The 20637-nt window shown below is 42.9% G+C and overlaps 1 protein-coding gene across 2 annotated transcripts in view; it reads right to left on the bottom strand.

Moving 5' to 3' along the window:
- Nucleotides 1-1855: 1855 nt before the first annotated feature.
- LOC110586640 (N-acetyllactosaminide beta-1,6-N-acetylglucosaminyl-transferase) overlaps nucleotides 1856-20637 on the bottom strand; it is an 85619-nt gene continuing 66837 nt past the window's right edge. For both annotated transcript variants that reach the window (XM_021696895.1, XM_021696896.1), the window contains exons 2-3: nucleotides 8358-8450; nucleotides 1856-2921 (exon numbers count right to left, since the gene is read on the bottom strand). In XM_021696895.1, the coding sequence (XP_021552570.1) occupies nucleotides 2731-2921; nucleotides 8358-8450 (284 nt within the window). In that variant the 3' untranslated portion in view covers nucleotides 1856-2730. The remainder of the gene's footprint in view (nucleotides 2922-8357; nucleotides 8451-20637) is intronic.

The raw sequence follows: 20637 nt of genomic DNA, 5'->3' as shown, positions 1-20637 counted from the left end.
AGGGAAAAGCAGGCTTCCCGCCGAGCAAGGAGCCCAATGTGGGGCTCAATCCTAGGACCCTGGGGTCATGACCTGAGCCGAAGCAGAAGCTTAACGACTGAGCCACCCAGGCGCCCCTGTACTTTTTTTTTTTAAGATTTTATTTTTGAGTAATCTCTACACCTGACATGGGGCTCAGACTTACAACCTTGAGGTCAAGAGTCAGGTGCTCCACTGACTGAGCCAGCCAGGCACCCCTCTGTTTGTATTTTTTTTGTAAAAATGCTCGAAGAATTACCTTGTTAAACATGGTCTTTAGTGGATATTAACCAACCATCAGATAAAAATACACAATTGCCCCAAAGGTGAAAACAATATATTAATTTATTTCCAAGATAACAACATGGACCATCATTGCAAACAAGGACGGATTTAGTAGTTTCAGCCATCCCCATGGGCTAGCGGAAACCCACTTGCCCAAACACTACAATCTTCCAATATTAAAGTATTTAAGACACAGAGATGACCAGCAACAGACATGTAAACATCTTCTATTCCAAAAGAGTTCTCGTTCTAGATGAGAAAGATCCAGTGTAAAACATTTCTTCTCGGGTGGGGTCATTTAAAGAAGTTGAAAAAAAAAGAAGATGATTCTTAGACTCCACCATTAGCTCTGGGTGTGTTCCCTATGCTTCAAGCCTTTACCACTCTGTACAGCTCCATCTTTTTCAGTAGCAGGGAAAAAAGGCTTTATTTCAAAGGCATTCCCTTAAATACGATTAACATTCAACAGGCACAGTCACAGAAAAAAAAAAAAATAGTGTGAATTAAAGGTATCATTAGTTGTAGTAACTTTTTTTTTTGTTAGAATAAATAAATATTAAGGAACTCAATGGATTTAGGAGTACAAAAGTAGACTTCACATTTTTCTGAGGTGACAGCACATTTTCTCATATTAACACTGAGACCATTCTTAAAACCTACCCTCTCTGTTATACTAAATATGGCTTTATTTCACCTTCTCTAAATATTCTCAGGAAACTGAACTGAGACCAGTAAGAACATCCCAATCCTCAGAGAATTCGTTTCCTCATGCTTATTAACAACTTCTCTAAGCCTCACTTACTTCATCTGCAAAATGGAGGTAATCATGTGAGCCTCCCAAGAGTGTTGTAAGGTGTTAATGCAATGAGCCATAAGGGAGCTATTCGGATGCCTACAACACAACAGGATTTAGCTTCTGTCTATTCCTTCCTTTCTCCCTTTGGAATGATCTCTGATTTAGACCTTGATTTCTTTTTTTTTTTTTTAAGATTTTATTTATTTATTTGAGAGAGAGAGAACGAGTGGGGGGGGGGCAGAGAGATAGAGGAGAAGTGGACTCCGCAGTGAGCAGGGAGCCCGACATGGGGCTCAATCCCAAGACTCCAGGATTATAACCTGAGCCGAGCGCAGACGCTTAACTGAGCCACCCAGGCGCCCCTAGACCTCGACTTCTAATTACTCATATTCTTGGCCTGATATCCCAGTCTATAACTCTGCATATGAATGCATCAAAATACAAGCAATCCATGAGATTCTCTAGAGCAGCCTTTCCAACGTTGATGCTATGACCAAGAATTTTAGAGTGAAAAAGCTTCTCTCTTCATTTTCTCCTTGTGTCAAATGGGTCTGGTATACAACAGGCACTCAAGAAATATTTATTGACTGCATGCTGAGTGAATGAATTGGATAAAGGATAAGGGGTAAGTGTAAGCACAAGGGATAAGTGACACAGTGGAAAGCTCTTAAAAATCTAGGCACTCTTATCAGCACTAAGCATTGTAAAGCTACTCAGAGAATACTCTCTGAGAATAAGCTACTCAAAATCCTCTGGAGTCCTTAAAGCCTTCATGGTGTAGAATTTGGACTCCATTTTGCAGGTAAGATCACTTTGGTGGGGGTGGAGGGTGGTGACCGAAGAGGAAAGTGATTCATTCTGAGGTTAGAGACCTGGGACAAGATTCATGCAATAGCACCTCTCTTCCAGAAATATCTTCATTCTGTGGGAACGTTTCAGCGTTCTCCATGGAAAGCAATGGCAGAGGGACTAGTGAGCATTCTGACACACCACAAGAAATGTCCTGTTTCCCTGGGATTCCTTTGCAGAAACAGGAGGTAGTGGCCGCATTCTATACAGGACTTCAGACACAGTAAACTAGGAAGGCTAGTGTTGAAACCTGGGAACAAGATCTAGTCCTCCCTTCTGGTAGCTCAAGTTGTAAAGGAGATTGCTGAGTTGCCCAGAAAGTTGTTTCTATGCCTACGTGTGGCTGAGCAAAGAGGAGTGGTGTCCACGGATGTGTGGCTATAGATCCGTCATAGAAGATTCCTTCAAAGAAACACAATTGCTATTTTCCTAAACAGTATTATCTACAGTTCTCCTTTTCATGAGAACATTTCTCTATAATGAGTATCCGGTGCAGAGGTCTGACATCAGTTCAGTTGATCACTGATCAGAGAGTTAGCCTGACGCAGAAGGAGCATCAGGAGGCTGCCATTGTGGCCAAAATGCCAGCATGGCCCTGTGCAGCCATCCTGATAGCGGAGTTCACAGTGTCCAGTGGATGGCTGCACACAGAATAACATGGCCAGGTCCTGCAGCCGTAACCTCGTTCTGGCAACGATTCACATAAGCAAGGCAAAGTTCTCTCACAAAGAAAGGCTCTTCTTCCCAGCTGCAAGCGCCCGTCGAGCCCGTGTTACAGTGGATCAGAAATACCAGCTGGGCTGTATTACTGTTTCACTCTGATTTAGGGTTCTTTCTCGAAGCCTCAGTTCGAGGCATTCCACGGTGAGGGGGTACGTGGAAAGCTCAAACTTGTTAGCAAAGAGGCTGGGTGAATTAATCAACCACTTCAAGTCTCCGTTTCCATAGATACAGATGCCGTGGACATAGTGGCCTGCAGAGGAGAGAACAAGAGACAGTCAGAACATGCTGGTTTTCCAAAGTTGGGGGTAGTGAGGCTGCCCAGCCGTAGAGGCTTGCCTGCCTATGGAGTAGCTAAAAGTGTGCCATGTGCTACAGGATTTGAATGAAACAGGATCGTGTAGGCCCAGCCCACAAGGAAGTTAAGCTCTTTATAGGAAGACAAAGGGAACACAGAGGTACTTAAGTAACAGGAGAGTGAAATAATACAAAGCGAGAACATAATAGGTGTCACAGGACAATTCGTGTATTATCAAGTGAGCGTGATGGATGAGAGAGGTTCTAGAAGTGTACAGACGGGACAGGTCTTGATGGGTTGAACTGCTCAGGCCTGTTCTGTGAGCCTCTCCAAGTGCCACTTTTATCTCCACTTAGGTGAGAATGAACCTCACTGATAGGACATGTCAAGACTCAACTCCTCACCCACCTCCAAGTCCCCCTGGGTACTTCTCCTCCTTTCTCTCACACCCCACATCCAATCTGTCAGCAACTCTGTCAGCTCAACCTTCAAAATACTAACAGAATTTGACCTCTTTCCACCGCCTCCACCACTATCATCCTGGCCCACACCACCTCCACCACCCTGTCTGACTTGTTACAGTAATAACTGGATTCCACTGCCTCCACCTTGGTCTGTTAGTATATTCTCAGCACAACAGCCAGAGCGATTGTTCTAAATGTTAAGCACATCGTGATGTCTCCTCTGCTCAAAACCCTCAAAGGGCTTCTCATCTCATGTGGAGGAAGAGCCAAAATGTGAGCAATGGCATTGAAAACTCCTCAGAGTCTGGCCTTTACCTCCCACCACTTGCTCATTCACTTACAACCCTTGCTCACTCGCTTCGGCCACACTGGCTTCCTCGATGGACCCGAGCACACCACGCATGCTGTACCTGAGAATCCACGTTGCTCTTCTCCCCCCCGCCAGCCCCCTTCCACCAGACATCCTGGAGGCTCCCTCTCACACCACACCCCAGGTTATCTGCCTCAAGGCTGTGTTCTCAGTGAGGCCTCCTCTGACCTCGCTTTCCTCCTTCCCTGATTCATCTTCCTCTTGGCTCTCATTACCAACAGATAGCTATGTGTGTCAGTGCCACGGAGACAAATATTTTGTTTATTGACTTTCTTTCCAGATAGTTGTTTATTGTCTTTCTCCCAGGACTAGAACATAAGGTCCAGAAGAGCTGGAACTTGAGACCATTTTGTTCCCCTCTGTGTCTTCTGCATCTGGGACAGTACCTGGTAAATATTAGGAGTTACATTAATAGCTACTGAGTGAATGGATAGAGAAGGATGAGTGGAGAGTTAGTGGAAGCACAGAACTGGCGGTGGGGGCGGGCAGCAGGGGCACAGACGGTGGCTTCATTTGGGGACAATGCCTCTGGAAAAAATGTGCAAAGGTGTGAATTCTCTGCTAGAATCTGGAGTTTGGTTGGGAAGTGGGTTAGAAGAAAAATGGTAGGAAGTTGAACCTCTTTTCTAGAGGTTTCTTGGCATAGAGTAGAATGACTACAGTTGACCTAAAACAAACTAAAAGGCTGGGCCTTTTTTTCATCCCATAAATAGGCAAAGTCTTTGAAGATTTTTGAATGGAAGAATCAAATGGTGAAACGAATTTTAGCAAGATTAATTTTGCAGAGCTTTGCAGGGTACATTAGAAATCAATCATGAGGCCACACTAACAACTTAATGTAAACCAGAGAACTGGTTCAAAGTTAATGGTTGCCATGAGTGGGGAAGGAAGGGTATTAGAAACAGAACAGAGAAGGGCTGACAGGATTTGTGATTAATTTAATGTGCCTGGGAGGAAGTACAACAGAGAGTGGAAACCATGGGGCACAGAAGCCAGAGTTGTGGGAAGTCAGAGGAGAACCCAGGGGGGAGGTGGTGAGAAGTGAATGCACAAGCAGCACGTCAATGCTTAAGAGAATGAAGTGAACAGGAGCGACTGTTTCACGTGGATGGAGTAGAGGCTACACAGACAACTTGGTCTTCCGGCTAGAGGCAATCACTACACACTTGAGAGAGAAGAGAATCACTCCCCACCAGCACAGAGGGCAATGCAGAACGGCAAGAGAGCAAGGGGATCATTTAGGGGAACCTGCACAAAGCTGAGACCCCCAGACCCAGGTTGTGAGAATGGGTAGCTTTTCCTCTCAGAACAGGAAGGAACAATGAGAGTGTGTCCAAAGTACCCTGAGATGGAGGAATGGAAATGGCATGACAAACTGGTAAGGGGATTTTGATGGAATGTCTTGAAAGTTCTTCCTCAAGTTGAAATTGTTACCTTTTGAGGGTGGAAAGGCTGTAAGATTAAGAGGTTAAAGCAAGCAGGAAAGATGAAAAGGACACCAGGAAGATAATGAGGTGAATAAAAGAATAAATAGGCAGCCAGGAGGATCTAGCCTCCCTATCGGGGGTGAGTTTGGGACAGTTCTGTAAGAGTCTCCAGTGATGCTCTGCTCAGGGAGACACAAATGGCATAAAGCAGATGCTGGTAATCGTTATGCATAGGAATGGACCTTGTAGGGTCAAATGGCAGAGGAATCTGGAATGTCGAGTGAGAACAGCATGGGACAGCTGACCCAGTACACAGGCTGGACAGGAAGTCCTCAGAAGGAAGCTAGTAGAAGGAAGAAACTGAGACAGTTGAAACCTTGGCAATCCCAATTTTAAAAAAGCAACCCCATTTCAAACAACAACAACAACTTATTTTAGGTGTGGGGATATAGCAATGAACAAATTGGTCAAAAATCCTAGCCCTCTTGGGAGCTTCTATTCTGCTCTGGGGAGAAAGACAGGAAGATATAAAGTATGTAAGTTGGTGAAGAAAACTAGTAGACTGACAAAGAGACGGTAATCAAAGGTGGAAGCTCCAAGTTCAAGACCACATCTAGGTGGTCCCGTGATTCTAAGTGCTAACAGGGCCTTACAGAGTGTGTACACATCCACGGGTTTAGGACAAATCCTGTTACTCACAACCAAGGGGAAAAGGTCCAGATTGGACTCCTGACTTGCTGGTTTGGCATGCACTGTTCTGCATCCTCTGGGTTCTTTTTCTTTTCCCTATCTAGTGGTTTGGGGGACAAACTATTTTTCTGCTCTGCACTGTACAAGGCTTTCAGATATTCATGGCATAACAGGTGCTAAGAGAAGAAAAATGAGACATTTGTCTGAGAGGCTTGGGCTGCCCAAGCTTTGTACCCTAGGTAGGTCCCTGGCTCGGGGATACTCTCATGGGCCCACCTGTCATGTGATAAGTAAAGATCCCTCTAAAAATGCAAACCTGACTAGCCTATATCTTCTCTATGGGGTAGGGCCTGGACACAGGTGAAGACAAGGAGACTGAGGGTAAGGCTCTACGGAGGGGCGGGGGTTTGGTGACTGATGCAGTGGGACAGAAGCTTCTGTGCAGGGGGCTGGAGCCACAAAGTAATGATGTCACATGGGTCCCTGCTGTGGAGGCTGAAGTTCTCCCGAGTTACAGCTGGAAAGGAGGTGGAGAAGCAGATCAGAGGATGACCACGGTGGTCCTCGAGGGAGGGTGACAGGATTATGGGAGGACTTTGGGGAAGGCAACACATCTCAAATATTGAGACCCCGACTGATGGTGATGGTCTCTCTTCTAAAGAAGACTTAGGACATCCAAAAGCAAAGCAACCTCCTCTCCACCTGCCTCCTTCCACCAGGATGTCAGGCCACAACGAAATGCAGGCAGGTGGCACGGGCTGTCCTCTGGGGACAATATGTTGGCTGATTAAGGTAAAGACATGAATACGCTAAAGAGCAGACTGTACAGTGACATGAGGATATTGCCCTCTGCAGCAGAAGGGGATGCTCAGAAAGACAGGTGAAGGGGGTGGAGTGTAATGGAGAGCTGCAAAGAGGCAGCTATTTGGAGGTTTTCCTCTGAAATATTAAGTGTCAATGAGATGGGCCAGAGAGGGAAGCCAGAGACTGCAGGTGGACGGACTGATGGACAAGTGGAGGAAGCAAAGCTTTGTCACCACAGGGAACAAAGGTGAAACCCTCACACTTGCTCTTTCACTTAACCACTCGCCCACCTCCTGTTATGGGCTGAATTGTCCCCCTCCCCAAATTCATATGTTGAAGTCCTAGCCCCCCATACCTCAGACTGTGACCATATTTGAGACAGAGCTATTCAAGTTAAAATGAGGTCATACAGGATGGGCCCTAACCCAGTATGAGTGGTGTGGGTATAAAAAGAGGAGATGAGAACTCAGACGCACACAGAAGGAAGACCATGTGAGGCCACGGGAAGAAGGTGGCCATCTGTGAGCCTCTCAGGAGAAACCAAATCTGTAGCCACCTTGCTCTCTAACTTCTAGCCTACAGGAGTATGAGGAAATAAATTTCTGTTGTTGAAGTCACCCAGTCTCTTGTACTTGGTTATGTTAGCCCTAGTGAATGAATACCATGCTCACTATGTACCAGGCAAGAATCTCAATGGAATGTAGACCAGGGCTAATGAAAGCCCTTCTTTATAAAGTTCTATAGAAATGAAAACTACTGGGGCGCCTGGGTGGCTCAGTCGGTTAAGCATCTGCCTTCAGCTCAGGTCATGATCCCAGGGTCCTGGGATCGAGTCCCACATCGGGCTCCCTGCTCAGCGGGGAGTCTGCTTCTCCCTCTGCCTCTGCCCTCCCCCCCGTTCATGCACGAGCACTCTCTCAAATACATAAAGAAAGAAAGGAACTATCTCATTCTTGTCCGTCTGGAGGAGAAATATCTTGTTAGTGTTGCCTGCCATCATGCCAGAGCTGCAGCAAATACCTCTAAGCCAGCTGGAAGCTTGTCCACGGGGGGGTGGGGGGGGGGCCAGAGGCTGGTGTGAGGGGCAGGGGTGGAGGTCCAGCTTGCTCCGTGGTGAGACCATGACATCACGTCTCATCCTGACCACATTCCCCTCCTAACCGCTGCACTCCCAAAAGGAACAGAAAGAGGAGTAAGTAAGAAGAAAGCAGAAACTAGCAAGAAAGTATCATCATAAGTTGAGCCCACCCACTCGGTAGTCAAGAGTTGGAGAACATCAGTGAGATAACTTCATGTCATGTCATTTCTCTTCTCTTTCTTTCTTTCTCTCTCTCCCTTTTCCTTCCTTCCTTTCTTTTTTAGCAGGTTCCATGTCCAGTGTGGGGCCCAGTGTTGGGCTTGAACTCATGACCAAGAGCTGAGCTAGGATCAAGAGTTGGATGCTTAACCAACTGAGCCACCCAGGCACCCCCCTCCTAAATTTACAAAGTCTTGAAGCCTCTAGCTACTCCAAGAACTCACAGATTGTTCTAAATACACCAGCAGTTCTCTCCATGAGAACCCCTGTATTTCACAACGACCTTCATGCCAACGTCAACAAGCACTGTGGCCTCAAAGTATGGAATCAGTGGCTCACCATGGCAGCCTCCATGTTTATCTTCCATGTCAATCCACTTGACAGCCCTGAGGTTACCGGTCCACGATGCGTTTGGCATGGAGCCAGGGACACCTGCAATGTTGATAAAGAAGAAAAGCAGAAATGAGAACCAAGAAAGAAGGGTGTCATTTCATCAATGAAGCCTCCAAGTTATGCTTATGTTTTTGGTAGATTATCTTTCATGTTAGATTTTCCATCATCGGTGTGCAAAACCTCAAAAGCTTACGGTGTGAATAGTTGGTGGTTATGAACCCTGCCTTGCCACCATTAAAAAAATATATATGCATAATTTTTTTGGTCATAATGTGTGCCCAAGCCTGCAAAATAGAGTTTAAGAGATATCACAGCATGAAATCATAATGCAGATGGAAAAGTTGGGGGATTTGAGGTTATCTCTCAATGGCCTTCAACTGAATTTACTTTCAATCCTAATATTACAGCTTTTTAAGACTTCAGATGACTTGTAACTTAAAATGAAGCTCAGAAAACCAGCTACTCTATGTGCTAAGCACTAATAAGTGAGAGCCCTTTATATGAAGTTGCAATATTCAGCATACAGAAGGGAAATATCTTGTTCACTACTTATAAGCTCAAACAAATCCCTTAACACTCTATCCTTTTTTAAATTATTTTTTATTTTTTACAAGCAATCTCTCTACCCAACATGGGGCTCGAACTTATGATGCCAAGATCAAGAGTCCCACACTCCATTGACTGAGCCAGCCAGGCCCCCCTGACACACTATCCTTTTTGTTAAAGTGCTTCTTGAGCATTTGATGTTGCCAAGCATTGTGCTGGGCCCTGGGGAGAGAGAGAGAAACAAGATGATTCTCCAACACCCAGTGAGGATAAACTGTTGACCCCAAGCAGTAAGTTTGATCTTTGCGTTCTCGGAGGAAGATTGGCGCGCACTGACCTACCCATCTTCTCTATTTCTTTCAGCTGTTCTTTGGCCCAAAGTTTAGTGGCTGATCCATTAACTACTTAGTTATCTAATTCACCTTTGAAATGTAAAGAGCCTTTAAAAAGGGGAGGAGGGCTTTAGGTCGCCACTAAGCTAGGGCTTTTCCACCTTGGCATTACTGACACTTTATTTATTTTTGCATATTTTAAATATTTATTTATATACATTTATATTTTTATTTTATTTTAAACTTATTTTATTTTATTTTATTTACATTCAATTAATTAACGTAGAGGGCATTCTTGACACTTTACACTGGATAATCCCTTGTGGTAGGGCCGGTCCTATCCTGTTGTTGATATTTAGCAGCATGCCTGGACTCCACCTACCAGATGCCAGTAGTATATAGCCCTCAGCTGTGATAATCAAAAACATCTTCAGGTTTGGCCAAATGTCCCCAGGAGGGAGGGTGGTTGGGCAAAACTGCCCCATTTGAGAAACGCTGTGCTAAACTATTTTTTTTAAGATTTATTTTAAGGGCGCCTGGGTGGCTCAGTCGGTTAAGCGACTGCCTTCGGCTCAGGTCATGATCCTGGAGTCCCGGGATCGAGTCCCGCATTGGGCTCCCTGCTCAGCAGGGAGCCTGCTTCTCCCTCGGACCCTCCCCCCTCTCATGTGCTCTCTCTCTCTCTCACTCTCTGTCAAAAAAAAAAAAAAAAAAAAAAAAAGGATTTATTTTAAGATTTTATTTATTTATTTATTTGAGAGAGAGAGAGAGAGAGAGAGAGAGAAGAAACAGCATGAGGAGAGGGTCAGAGGGAGAAGCAGGCTCCCCACTCGATCCCAGGACTCCGGGATCATGACCTGCGCCGAAGGCAGTCGCTTAACCAACTGAGCCACCCAGGCGCCCCTAAGATTTATTTATTTTAGTGAGAGAGAACGAGAGAAAGAGAGAGAGAGCATGGGCGGGAAGGGTAGAGGGAGAGGGAGAGAGAATCTCAAGCAGATTCCCTGCTGACATGGAGCACAATGTGGGGATTGATCCCAGGACACTGAGATCATGACCTGAGCCAAAATCAAGAGTCAGACATTCAACCAACCCGAGCCACCCAGACACCCCTGTGCTAAACCATTTCAAATAACCCTCTCCATCTCAATAAATTTTGGATAAGTCAGAGATTAAAGGGTCCATTTAATCCTATAGAGTAGAGTAGTTTTACGCCAAGATTTCCATTACTGGAAAGTAGGTATATGGGAATCAAAGGTAAATGCAACAAAAGAACTATTTTGTTTTATAAGAGCTCCAACAATTTTCACCAGTGAGCAATACAATCTGAACATAATTTTGATGTAATGGCACCACGCTCATGACATCTGTACCCAGACTGTAATAGTCCTTTCTCAGAAGATCCAGTAGGCAGAATAACGCCCCTCCCAATGACATATATCCAAAGAAGTCTGGATTCTAATCACTGGAACCTGAAATTATGTTACAGGGCAAAATGGACTTCAGTTTGCTAATCAGCTAACCTTAAAATAGGGAAATTATCCTTAATTATCCAGGCCGGACCAATGCAATCACAAGGGTCTTTAACAGTGGAAGAGGGAGGTGATGAGCTGGTCTTTTTTTTTTTTTTTACCATTTGAAGGTAGAGGAAGGGGCTAAGGAACATGGGTGGCCATTAGAAAAGGCCCAGACCCTACAGAAAGGAACAGAGCCCAGCCAACGCTTTGGTTTTAGTCTGGTGAGACCCATGTCAGACTTCTGTCCTACAGAATTGTAAGATAATACATTTATGTTGTTTAAGCTGCTAAGTCTGTGGTAGTTACAATGGCAAATAAAAAACTAATATACATACTAATGAGAAAAAAAATTACCTAGGATGATAGATATTTTTTAATAAGAAAAAAAAAACTGGACAAGACCAATACTTTTCAAAAATTTTAACTGGATTAGGCACATAAACATGTTTCCTCTTTAAGAACATTAATAAAAATGTGCATTTTCAGAAGAAAAAAGCTCTGTTCTTTTTCCCTGATGTCACATGACAATTATATGATGATCTAAATCAAGAATTGTACCAAGGTCTCCCAACTAAAATTAAATTTTGCACAGTGTTTCCTGTAAATGGCATGAATTCTTACCCCTAAGGGCTTGCTATAAGACAGATTCTTTTTCTTTTCTCGCTGCCAAACTTGAAAAGTTTGCTTATAAATATTGAGTAGTCCCCAAGAAAAATACCATTTATTAAGCGATATTTCTTCCTATTGCTTTGATTTGCATTTATTACTTTAAAAATTACTTTAGCGCTTGCTTTCCCAAGAGAAGCTTCTTTATTTTGTTCTTAGTACACATTTTAAAAGAATTTAGAATAAAACTTGCCTTGGTTAAGTTGGGGGTGGGGGGGAGGGCACTCCAGAAAACAAAGAGATAATTTGGTATATTTACTTGTGTCTACAAGATTAGCTGACATGGATGTAATTTTTACAAGTCTATTTTGATGAAAAGCTACAGCAGAAGAGTGTGAAGAACATATTGCCCTAACAAAATGTCCCTACCCTCCTTTACATGAGTACATTTTTTAAAGGACAAGATATTTTTTTCCTCTTTCATTCTGCACCAGAATCGGCATGTTCACAAGATCCCCAGAGCATCCCGGCACGTGATCAAGTCTGAGAGGCTCTGGGCTGTAACCAGCATTGCAAAGAAGACATAGCTTCTGTCTCCTCTCTCCTTGAAGCTCCTCCCCTCGGCCTTCATCGAGTTTCAGGTTACCTTTTCTTTCTCCTTTCCCTACATTTCGCCCTGATGAAGAAATCTGGTACTATGTACCTTCCATCCTTTGGTTAATTTTACAAACCTGTCCGCACAGCAGGGAATACAGGCATTTGAGTAGACCTCTCAAATCACCTTCTTGAAGACCATCAGCCCACTGGCGTGGCGAAAAGCCGTGTTGAGCAGAAGACCGGTCCTCAGGGTGCCTTGAACTTACAGCACTGGGCCCACGGGGGATTCCCAGTCAATGTTAATGGAGTGAATGGGTGTGGTGTGCAAGGGTTGCCCAGCAACTCAGTCTTCAGGGGTGATGGTAGGACCACTTAGATTGTGTGTGGCTAAGACAGGCCTGCTTGCCACCTTGGTTTCCCAACAGGTCACTGTACTTGCAGGTGTAATCATGCTCTACCTCTCAGTATGAAAAGTATTTATTCTCCTCTCTTAGCCAAGGCCAACCTGTTTCAGTTTGCCCTACAGCAATTGCTTAAGCGGCCATCAATCACCTATTTGCCACATCGGTCCTGCCTGGTACAGCTAGCTTTGGGAGGTGTTAAAACCCTCAACAAGACTTCTGGAGACAGCTCAAATATCAACTCAATGTGAATACTTTGCAGGCATCGCTTGATTATTATTGTGAGGGGATAATGGCAAGCAAGAGATTGAATGGTCTAAATGTACCGTGTGCCCACTATGCAGTAATTTAATGTGGCTTGGGTTAAAACACATGTGGAGACCCCAAAGCTACTGATCCCATCCCAACCCGGATGCCCCTTCTACTTCCTAAAAGTATCTACTAAGCATAATTTTCTCCCAGAGATTGACCTGCGGCAGACGCCACCCTCACCCCACCTCACCCCCATGCCCCCGTGGAACACACTGGCCTTTCCCCTGGGATTGGAGAACTTAGTTCTTACCCTAACTTTGTCACTAACCAGCTGTGTATCCTGGAACCATCATTTAAGGCCACACAGACTCACCTTTCAAATGAAGTGTAGAACAGATCAGTGATTTCTCAACCTTTTAGACTGCAATCCACAGAAAAACAATTTACGCCATTGTAGGAGCGCACACATACATAAAGCCAACAAAAGTTTTACAAACGCCTTAGGCTTATTACGTATGATGCACTTGTTTATTTTGTGTTATTTTCTCATATTAAAAATACTGGTCAAAGCCTACTAAAGTGATTTCTGGATCCACTCGTGGGAAAGAGTGCCCTTTTAAAAATACTGGACTGGATGACTGTGTTTTTTTTATTGCTGTTATGATTATGATTATTCTTACTTGTCAGGATTCTAGGAGGGTATATGGATAAAGTCTACCCTCAATTCACAGTGTCCTAGGAAGGGTCTCTTTTGCATTATTTCTAGGATGGGGCAAAAAGAAGACACTAATATTACTGGAGAAACTATTTTAAACTATAAACTCCAATTCTCTCATTTGCTCTTCATAGGCTTATTTAAACAAAAGATTTGAGATAAGTTTACAGAGTAACCAAGAATGTTTTTCTTGGAGCTTAGCCATTATTAGTCAAATAACTGCATTTGTTGAATTAATGAATACGGTTCTTTGAAATGCAAGCTTTATTTATATTGACTTGACTTTCTTCTTACTGTTCTCACACAGTGTAGTCCTCATTTTGGGAGACCTACATGTGGTAACGAAGTCCAGCAATTGCTTATTATTGAAGCTCAGATATATACTTTTTAATTTATTGAACAAACAAGGGATTTTTTTTTTAATTTTATTTGAGAGAGAGAGAATGAGAGAGAGCACATGAGAGGGGGGAGGGTCAGAGGGAGAAGCAGACTCCCTGCCAAGCAGGGAGCCCGACGCGGGACTTGATCCAGGGACTCCAGGATCATGACCCGAGCCGAAGGCAGTCGCTTAACCGACTGAGCCACCCAGGCGCCCGGGATTTTGTTTTTAAGTGTCAAAAGCCAATGCTGATGCTCACAATGCTCACAAATTAATGGTGGTGCCGTAAATTGGTATAACCCTGGAAAATCAATTTGGAAATATGCAGGGAAAGCCTCTATAACCCCCAATTCCCTCTGGCCCTTTAAACCAATAGCTTCAAAATGAGCTAAGCTAAGCGTAAGTATCTGTATGTGAAGATGTTCCTTTTGACATTATTTATACATGATTAACAGCACAGGCTTTGAGGTCAGAGTCCACATTTCAAATCCTTATCTCGGCTATTACTGGTTGTGTGACCTCGAACAGTTATGTAATCTCTTTAAGCTATCACATACTAACCTTCAAAACGTTACAGGGTTTTGTTCATGTGAAATAAGATAACAGATGTCTTGTGCTTAGCACGGTGCCTGGCACACTTCCCTAAATAAATGGTTGCAAGCATAATCCCTCTATTAAAGTCACGGGGACAGCTGTAGCTGTGGAAGAGACTGCTTCTTTACTATAACCAGAAGCAAGTTTACCAGCCTCGATCGCTTCTCGGCCTTTTGGCCAAGATCAAGTTTACCAGCTTTGGCAGTACTGACATTTGGGCAGCAATGACATTCTCATTGCTGGGGGGGCTGACCTGAGCCTTGGAGGATGTGGAGCCTTTATCCACTAGATGCTAGTAGCAGTCCCCATACCTGTCCCATCCTCCTACCTCCTACCCCCCCATACCCCATGACAACCCAAAAATGTTTTCAGATGTAGCAAATGTTCCCTGGGGAGCAAAACTGCCCCGACTGAGAACATTAAATTGTACATTATTAATAAAATCATGTGCAAATATTTGCATGTAAAATGAACTTTTTTTTTTTAGTTTACAAAAACTTCTTTAATGTTACTGCTTTTATATTTTTCATATGTTTATTTATGTACCTCTGAGGCTTACTGGCTTTGCTGACTTAGTCATTGTACTTGTGAATATTCTAAGAATAATTCAACAAAAGACATAGAAATGCACAATGTTCAGTGGTGATTGGCTTTACTAACCAAAAAAAAAAAAGAAAATTACCTAGTAAGTGGGAAATGCGGTGTGAAGGAACTCGTAGCCCTTTTTTCTCATTGTAATTGGGGTCATGTTTAGCAATAAAAAGGTCTATTTTTGTTTTTACCTACAAAGTTGTTCATTAATCACTTAGGACTTTTAACGCATGAAATTTACTAAAAGAGATCCTGTCTTGTTTCTTATGGATGTTTTCTAGAGTTCTGAGTCTTTGTGATCATGGCATAGTATCCTTAAAAACGACACCCCTGCATTTACCTCTAGTAATTGTCAACAAATTGATTCTTCTTTGGTTGTAAAAGGAAAAGATGAAATGAGTAAAGGAAGAAAAACTCAGAATTTTAGACTCAAAGGGATTTTAGAAATTCTAATATGCTTTACTATTTTAATATATTCCTTCTCATTGGCATGCTGTGTAAATTTAAGTGAATTGCCCAGGAGTGTGGACGTCCTTAATAATTTACTGATTTTGTTTCAAGATAATTTACTCAATTATTCAAACAGTTTTCTTGAATGTTTCCTATGTTCTAGAGTAGACGTTGAGGGTAAAGCTATGAATGAGATGTTCTTGGAGCTTTTGGCCTAGTGTATCCAGAAGGGTTTATATTTATTAATAATATTTCTACTAGCAGCCCAGACACCTCTACTCAAGTCTTTCCCCGACAGTCTTCTGGTGAAGAACAGGGAAGGTCAGTGACACGTTTAGAAAGGTGGAAAATCTCTGACCCAGAGCAGTTCAGATTTCAATACAATCCTGACCTAAAGGCTGACCTTGACCCATTGACCAGCTGCCTACATTTCTCTTTGGCTGCTTATCACCTTTAACTCTCCTCAAACACTCCTTTATTCATGGCACATTTTTCTGAGATGGTGAAGCCCTTCAGTTTTACCACTTCCAGGCTTGGAGGTTGTCAACTTGCCTTCCTTTCTTCCACTAAACCATGACAGTTTTCAAAATCCTTCACCTTTGCAAGGAACCCAAATCCATTCATTAATCGCTTCCAGCTACGACTTCACCATTTTGTGCAGTACGGGAGCCCCCAACTGATTTCTAATCTACCAGTGGTTCTCCCTGGCTTATAATGATGTTGCTTCCCTTTGCTGGCATGGTCCTAATTCAGGGGCTTCACATCTCTCGCCAGAGACTACTCTGACTGCCTCCAATCTGTCCACTTTATTGGCGATTCCACTAGATAGCTTTTTCTATAATCAGGGTTGACCTTGTTTACCTCCTATTTGGGGGGGTGTGCAGGATTACTTTGAACTGTCTGCCCCATGTCTGTTTCTTCAAGCCACTTTGAGATGCTAACCATCAACCACTCATCCCCCAACAAATGAAAGCAAATTCAGACTTGCCATCATCTCAAACCTCTCCCAAGGGGGCCCATTCTGCCTCTTACTGGAATTCTCACTCCTCACACCATTGCTCATTTTACATTGCTGCTTCTGATCCCCCTGGACCCAGTTTAACACTTATCTCCTCCCTCAAAAGCTTGACTCTCAACCGGCATTTTTAACTTTTGGCTTCAGACTGTCACTAATCAAGCAGCTGGCCCCAGCTAGCTCCTCAGAATGGAAACCCTGGCTGAGACCAGCAGTTCACTGCTAGAGTTCACATTCTGGCCAGGAAGGTACCAAAATACTGACCATGACAACAAAAGGATCATTGCAATCTCGTCTCCCAGGCTACAAACAGAAGATGGGCAGCTCACAAGCCACATCTGATCGCAGGCTTATTTGGTTTGACCCTCTTCAAAATGGGGGTTGAACACTGAAAAAAACCAGAAGGTTCCCCACAGAACTTTGGACTGCCAGTGTCCAAATAATTCACTGACAATTCACTGGGGCTTTAAGAAGCCAGGAACTCTCCTGATGCCCTGATCCCCATCATACTTCACTCATTCATCTTGTCTACCTGGCCCGGATCAACACATTGTGTGTAATACTCGGTTTCAAGACCTCATCTTTCACACTGCCCACCTCATCATGCATCACTGTCCACACACACCTGGCTGTCCTGGCACCCTTTTGGGAATTCCTGAATTGGTCTTCCATTTTCACTGGTCATTGGTTAAGGCCCAGATACTGATGGTTTTCAAAATGCCCATATATAATCGTACTGGGTAGCCAGGGTTGAGAACACCTGTTCTTCACAGAATATTTTATGGAACATCCCTTCATAAGGATAATCCTTTTTAGCTTCTCAAACACCAAGCATTGTGCCTCAGTAAGGAGAGATTTTATTTTTCACCAAATAAAGCAATTTTAAGTGTTAGAGGTTTTAAAAGCACAGAAAAGTGCAAAGAGACCAGTTGTTTATTTTCCAACTCCCCAAAATTAACCAGTGTCAAGCACTATGGTACATCTGCCTTGTGAATCTTTCCTTTTTCTCTTTCTAAAAAATATTATTCTATAATTCGTGAAAAACTGAACCCTGGTTATTAGAATGGATTCAAATAATGCATAACAGTACAAAGAACAAAAATGAAAGTTAAAAAAAACAACAAAACATTACAAAATCTTACACGTACAGATAACAATCATTAAGAGAAGATTATTTCATAAGAAACAAGTAATGAGGACGTGGAGAAAAAGGAACCCTTGTGTACTGTTGGTGGGAATGCAAACTGGTGCACCCACTGTGGAGAACAGTATGGATCTTCCTCAGTAAGTTAAAAATAGAACTACCCTACAGTCCAATAATTGTGCTACTGGGTATTTACCCCAAAACCACAAAAACGCTAATTTATGCACCCCGATGTTTCTAGCAGCATTGTTCACAATAGCCAAATTATGGAAGCAGCCCAAGTGCCATCAATAGAAGAATGGATAAAGAAGATATGGTATACATATACAATGGAATATTACTCAGCCATAAAAAAGAATAAGATCTTACCATTTGCAATGATACGGATGGAGCTAGAGAGTATTATGCTAAGTGAAATAAGTCAGTCAGAGAAAGACAAATATATGATTTCACTCATATGTGGAATTTAAGAAACAAACAAACAAAATGGGCAAAGAGAGAGAGAAACCAAGAAACAGACTCTTGACTATAGAGAACAAACAGATGGTTACCAGAGGGGAGGTGGGTGGGGGGACGAGTGAAATAGGTGATGGGGATTGAGGAGGGTACTTGTTGTGATAGGGTGATATATGGAAGTGCTGAATCACTATATTGTACACCTGAAACAAATATAGCACTGTATGTTAACTACACTAGAATTAAAAAAAAAGAATAAAAACATTTTTTTCATAAAACATCTTCTTATACAAATAAATACTTCCATGTCCCCTTAGGACTTCAACATAGCTATTAACTAGTTGACTCACCTATATTGGATATAGATTGCAAATAACCTTTCACAAGCAGCTTTTATCATTGAGATATATGGGTTGTTGGGGCACTTGAGTGCCTCAGTTCGTCAAGCGTCTGACTGTTGATTTCAGCTCAGGTCATGATCTCAGGGTCGTGAGATCGAGCCCTGGGACAGGCTCCACGCTGCTGAGTGTGGAGCCTGCTTAAGATTCTCCCTCTCTCTCTCTCTCCCTCTGCCTCTCCCCTGCTCACGTGCATGCTTTCTCTCTCTCGTTCTCTTTCTCTCTTAAAAAAAAAAGAGAGAGAGAGAGATGGATTGGGTTTCTTTAAATGAGTCTGGGCCCACTCCATATGCACAAGTTTACCACTTTCATAGGTTTATCAAGTCAAAAACTGTTTCCTTAGGACTTATGTTTTTATAGATTCTAGAAACGGGAGATTCTGTTGTTATTTGGAGCACATGAAGATCAAGTACTGTAATTTTCTCTTGATCTGTTTAGATGTGTTTGTTTACAGCTTCAATTAAGTATATGTACTTCAAGTGGCATTTCCTAGATTTTACATGACTGTTTCAAATAAAAGCATTTATCAGATTGACTCCCCTTCTCACTCCATTACAAGATAAGGGATTTCATGTCAGGATCATTCCCTATTGGAGGTAAGAGAACATTGCATGCCCTGTACTACTTTGTTGGTTGTCTGGGAAAAGGTTCTTAACAAATCCATTAGACAAATTTTTATCTTGCCCAGTACACAGTGCCTTCTTCACCTTCAAAACAAGGCACCAGGCTACAGCCAGTTGGACGTAAATCAAGAATTCATTTGCAAGTTGTAAAACATTCCCTCCAATTCCATGTAGAAGCAGCCAAATAAAAACCATACTTGCTTAGGACTCTTGTCTAATTTCAATCCCTATTTTCAACCCAAGACAGGTCCAAAAGAGTTAAAGGTCAGTGTAAGTTCCATTTGTTGCTGCATGTACTGGGGTATATATAAAGGTTGCTAATTCTGGGAACTAAGTGCCTATCTATAGCAAGCAATCTTTTATACAAAACTGGAGAAGTAGTTCTTCTGTTTACACTCTTCTTCTGCAAAATATGAGAAACATCTAAATAAACTTTCAAAAGAAACACAGGAGAAAGAGTCTTGGGATGTGCCCCTGGTATATGGGTATCCCCCACCCCCAATGCCATGGAGTTTGCAGCAGTTTGCAGCAGTTTTTAGAAACACAGAAAGTCACAGGGTAGGCCTAGCATTTCTTCTGGAAACATCTCCTGAATCTGAACATTTGGATAAAAAGCACAGGGCTACAGTTAGGAGTCACAATAACAACACAAAGACAGGCAAAAGTAATTTTCGGGTGGGGATGATTGTCACTCTTGGAAGTGACTGGAGGGGTTTCTTGGTGTATTAGCAGTAACGTACTTTCTTGTGCAGGTTACTCAGGTAAGGATCAGTGGAAAATTCAGTGCTCAATTCCAATAAGTGCAGTTTTATGTTTATGTAGTATTTCAATAGAAGTTTAAGTTATAGATGTATTTTTTTTTAAAGATTTTATTTAATTATTTGAGAGAGAGAGCACATCAGACAGGGGAGGGTCAGAGGGAGAAGCAGACTCCCTCCTGAGCAGGGAGCCTGATGCGGGACTCGATCCAGGGACTCCAGGATCATGACCTGAGCCGAAGGCAGTCGCTTAACCAACTGAGCCACCCAGGCGCCCAGGAATGTGTATTTTTATAAATTTGTAAAATAAAACATGAGACTTCAAAGAAACGTTGGCCCCTTCAGTTCCTTGCCCTGACCCCTTTTCTTCTGCCCAGGGTCATCCTTGGGATCACGGTGCTGGTTTTGGGTCTCCAGCTTTCAGGTTTCCGGGCCCTGATTCTGAAGTACTTGATATTGGTGTTCTCATTTGTATGATAGTTATTTCAATATTTTAGAAACTCTGAATTATGGACATTTTTAGATCAAGACCAATGACTAATACATTTAATTTATAGTAAAAGATAAACTCTTAAGCCACCTATAAACCTAGACACCTCTTCTTCTGTATGAGTCTTTTGTTTGTTTCTTAAGTAGGCTCCACACCCAATGTGGGGCTTGAACGCACAACCCTGAGGTTAAGAGTCGCATCCTCTACCGACTGAACCCGCTGGCCGCCCCCAAATCAATTCTAATAAGAGGTCATATTAGGATGTTGGGATGTGCTCATTATGATGCTCTCGTATGACTGAGTGAAGTTTTGTGAATGGAAGTTTTGTGAATCTGTCACATGTGTTTCTGGAATAAAAGTGA

Source organism: Neomonachus schauinslandi, chromosome 8, assembly GCF_002201575.2.
Source record: "Neomonachus schauinslandi chromosome 8, ASM220157v2, whole genome shotgun sequence".
In the NCBI taxonomy this organism is placed as follows: domain Eukaryota; kingdom Metazoa; phylum Chordata; class Mammalia; order Carnivora; family Phocidae; genus Neomonachus; species Neomonachus schauinslandi.
The sequence above is the reverse complement of the archived record's forward strand: the minus strand, read 5'-3'. Positions and strand labels throughout refer to the sequence as shown.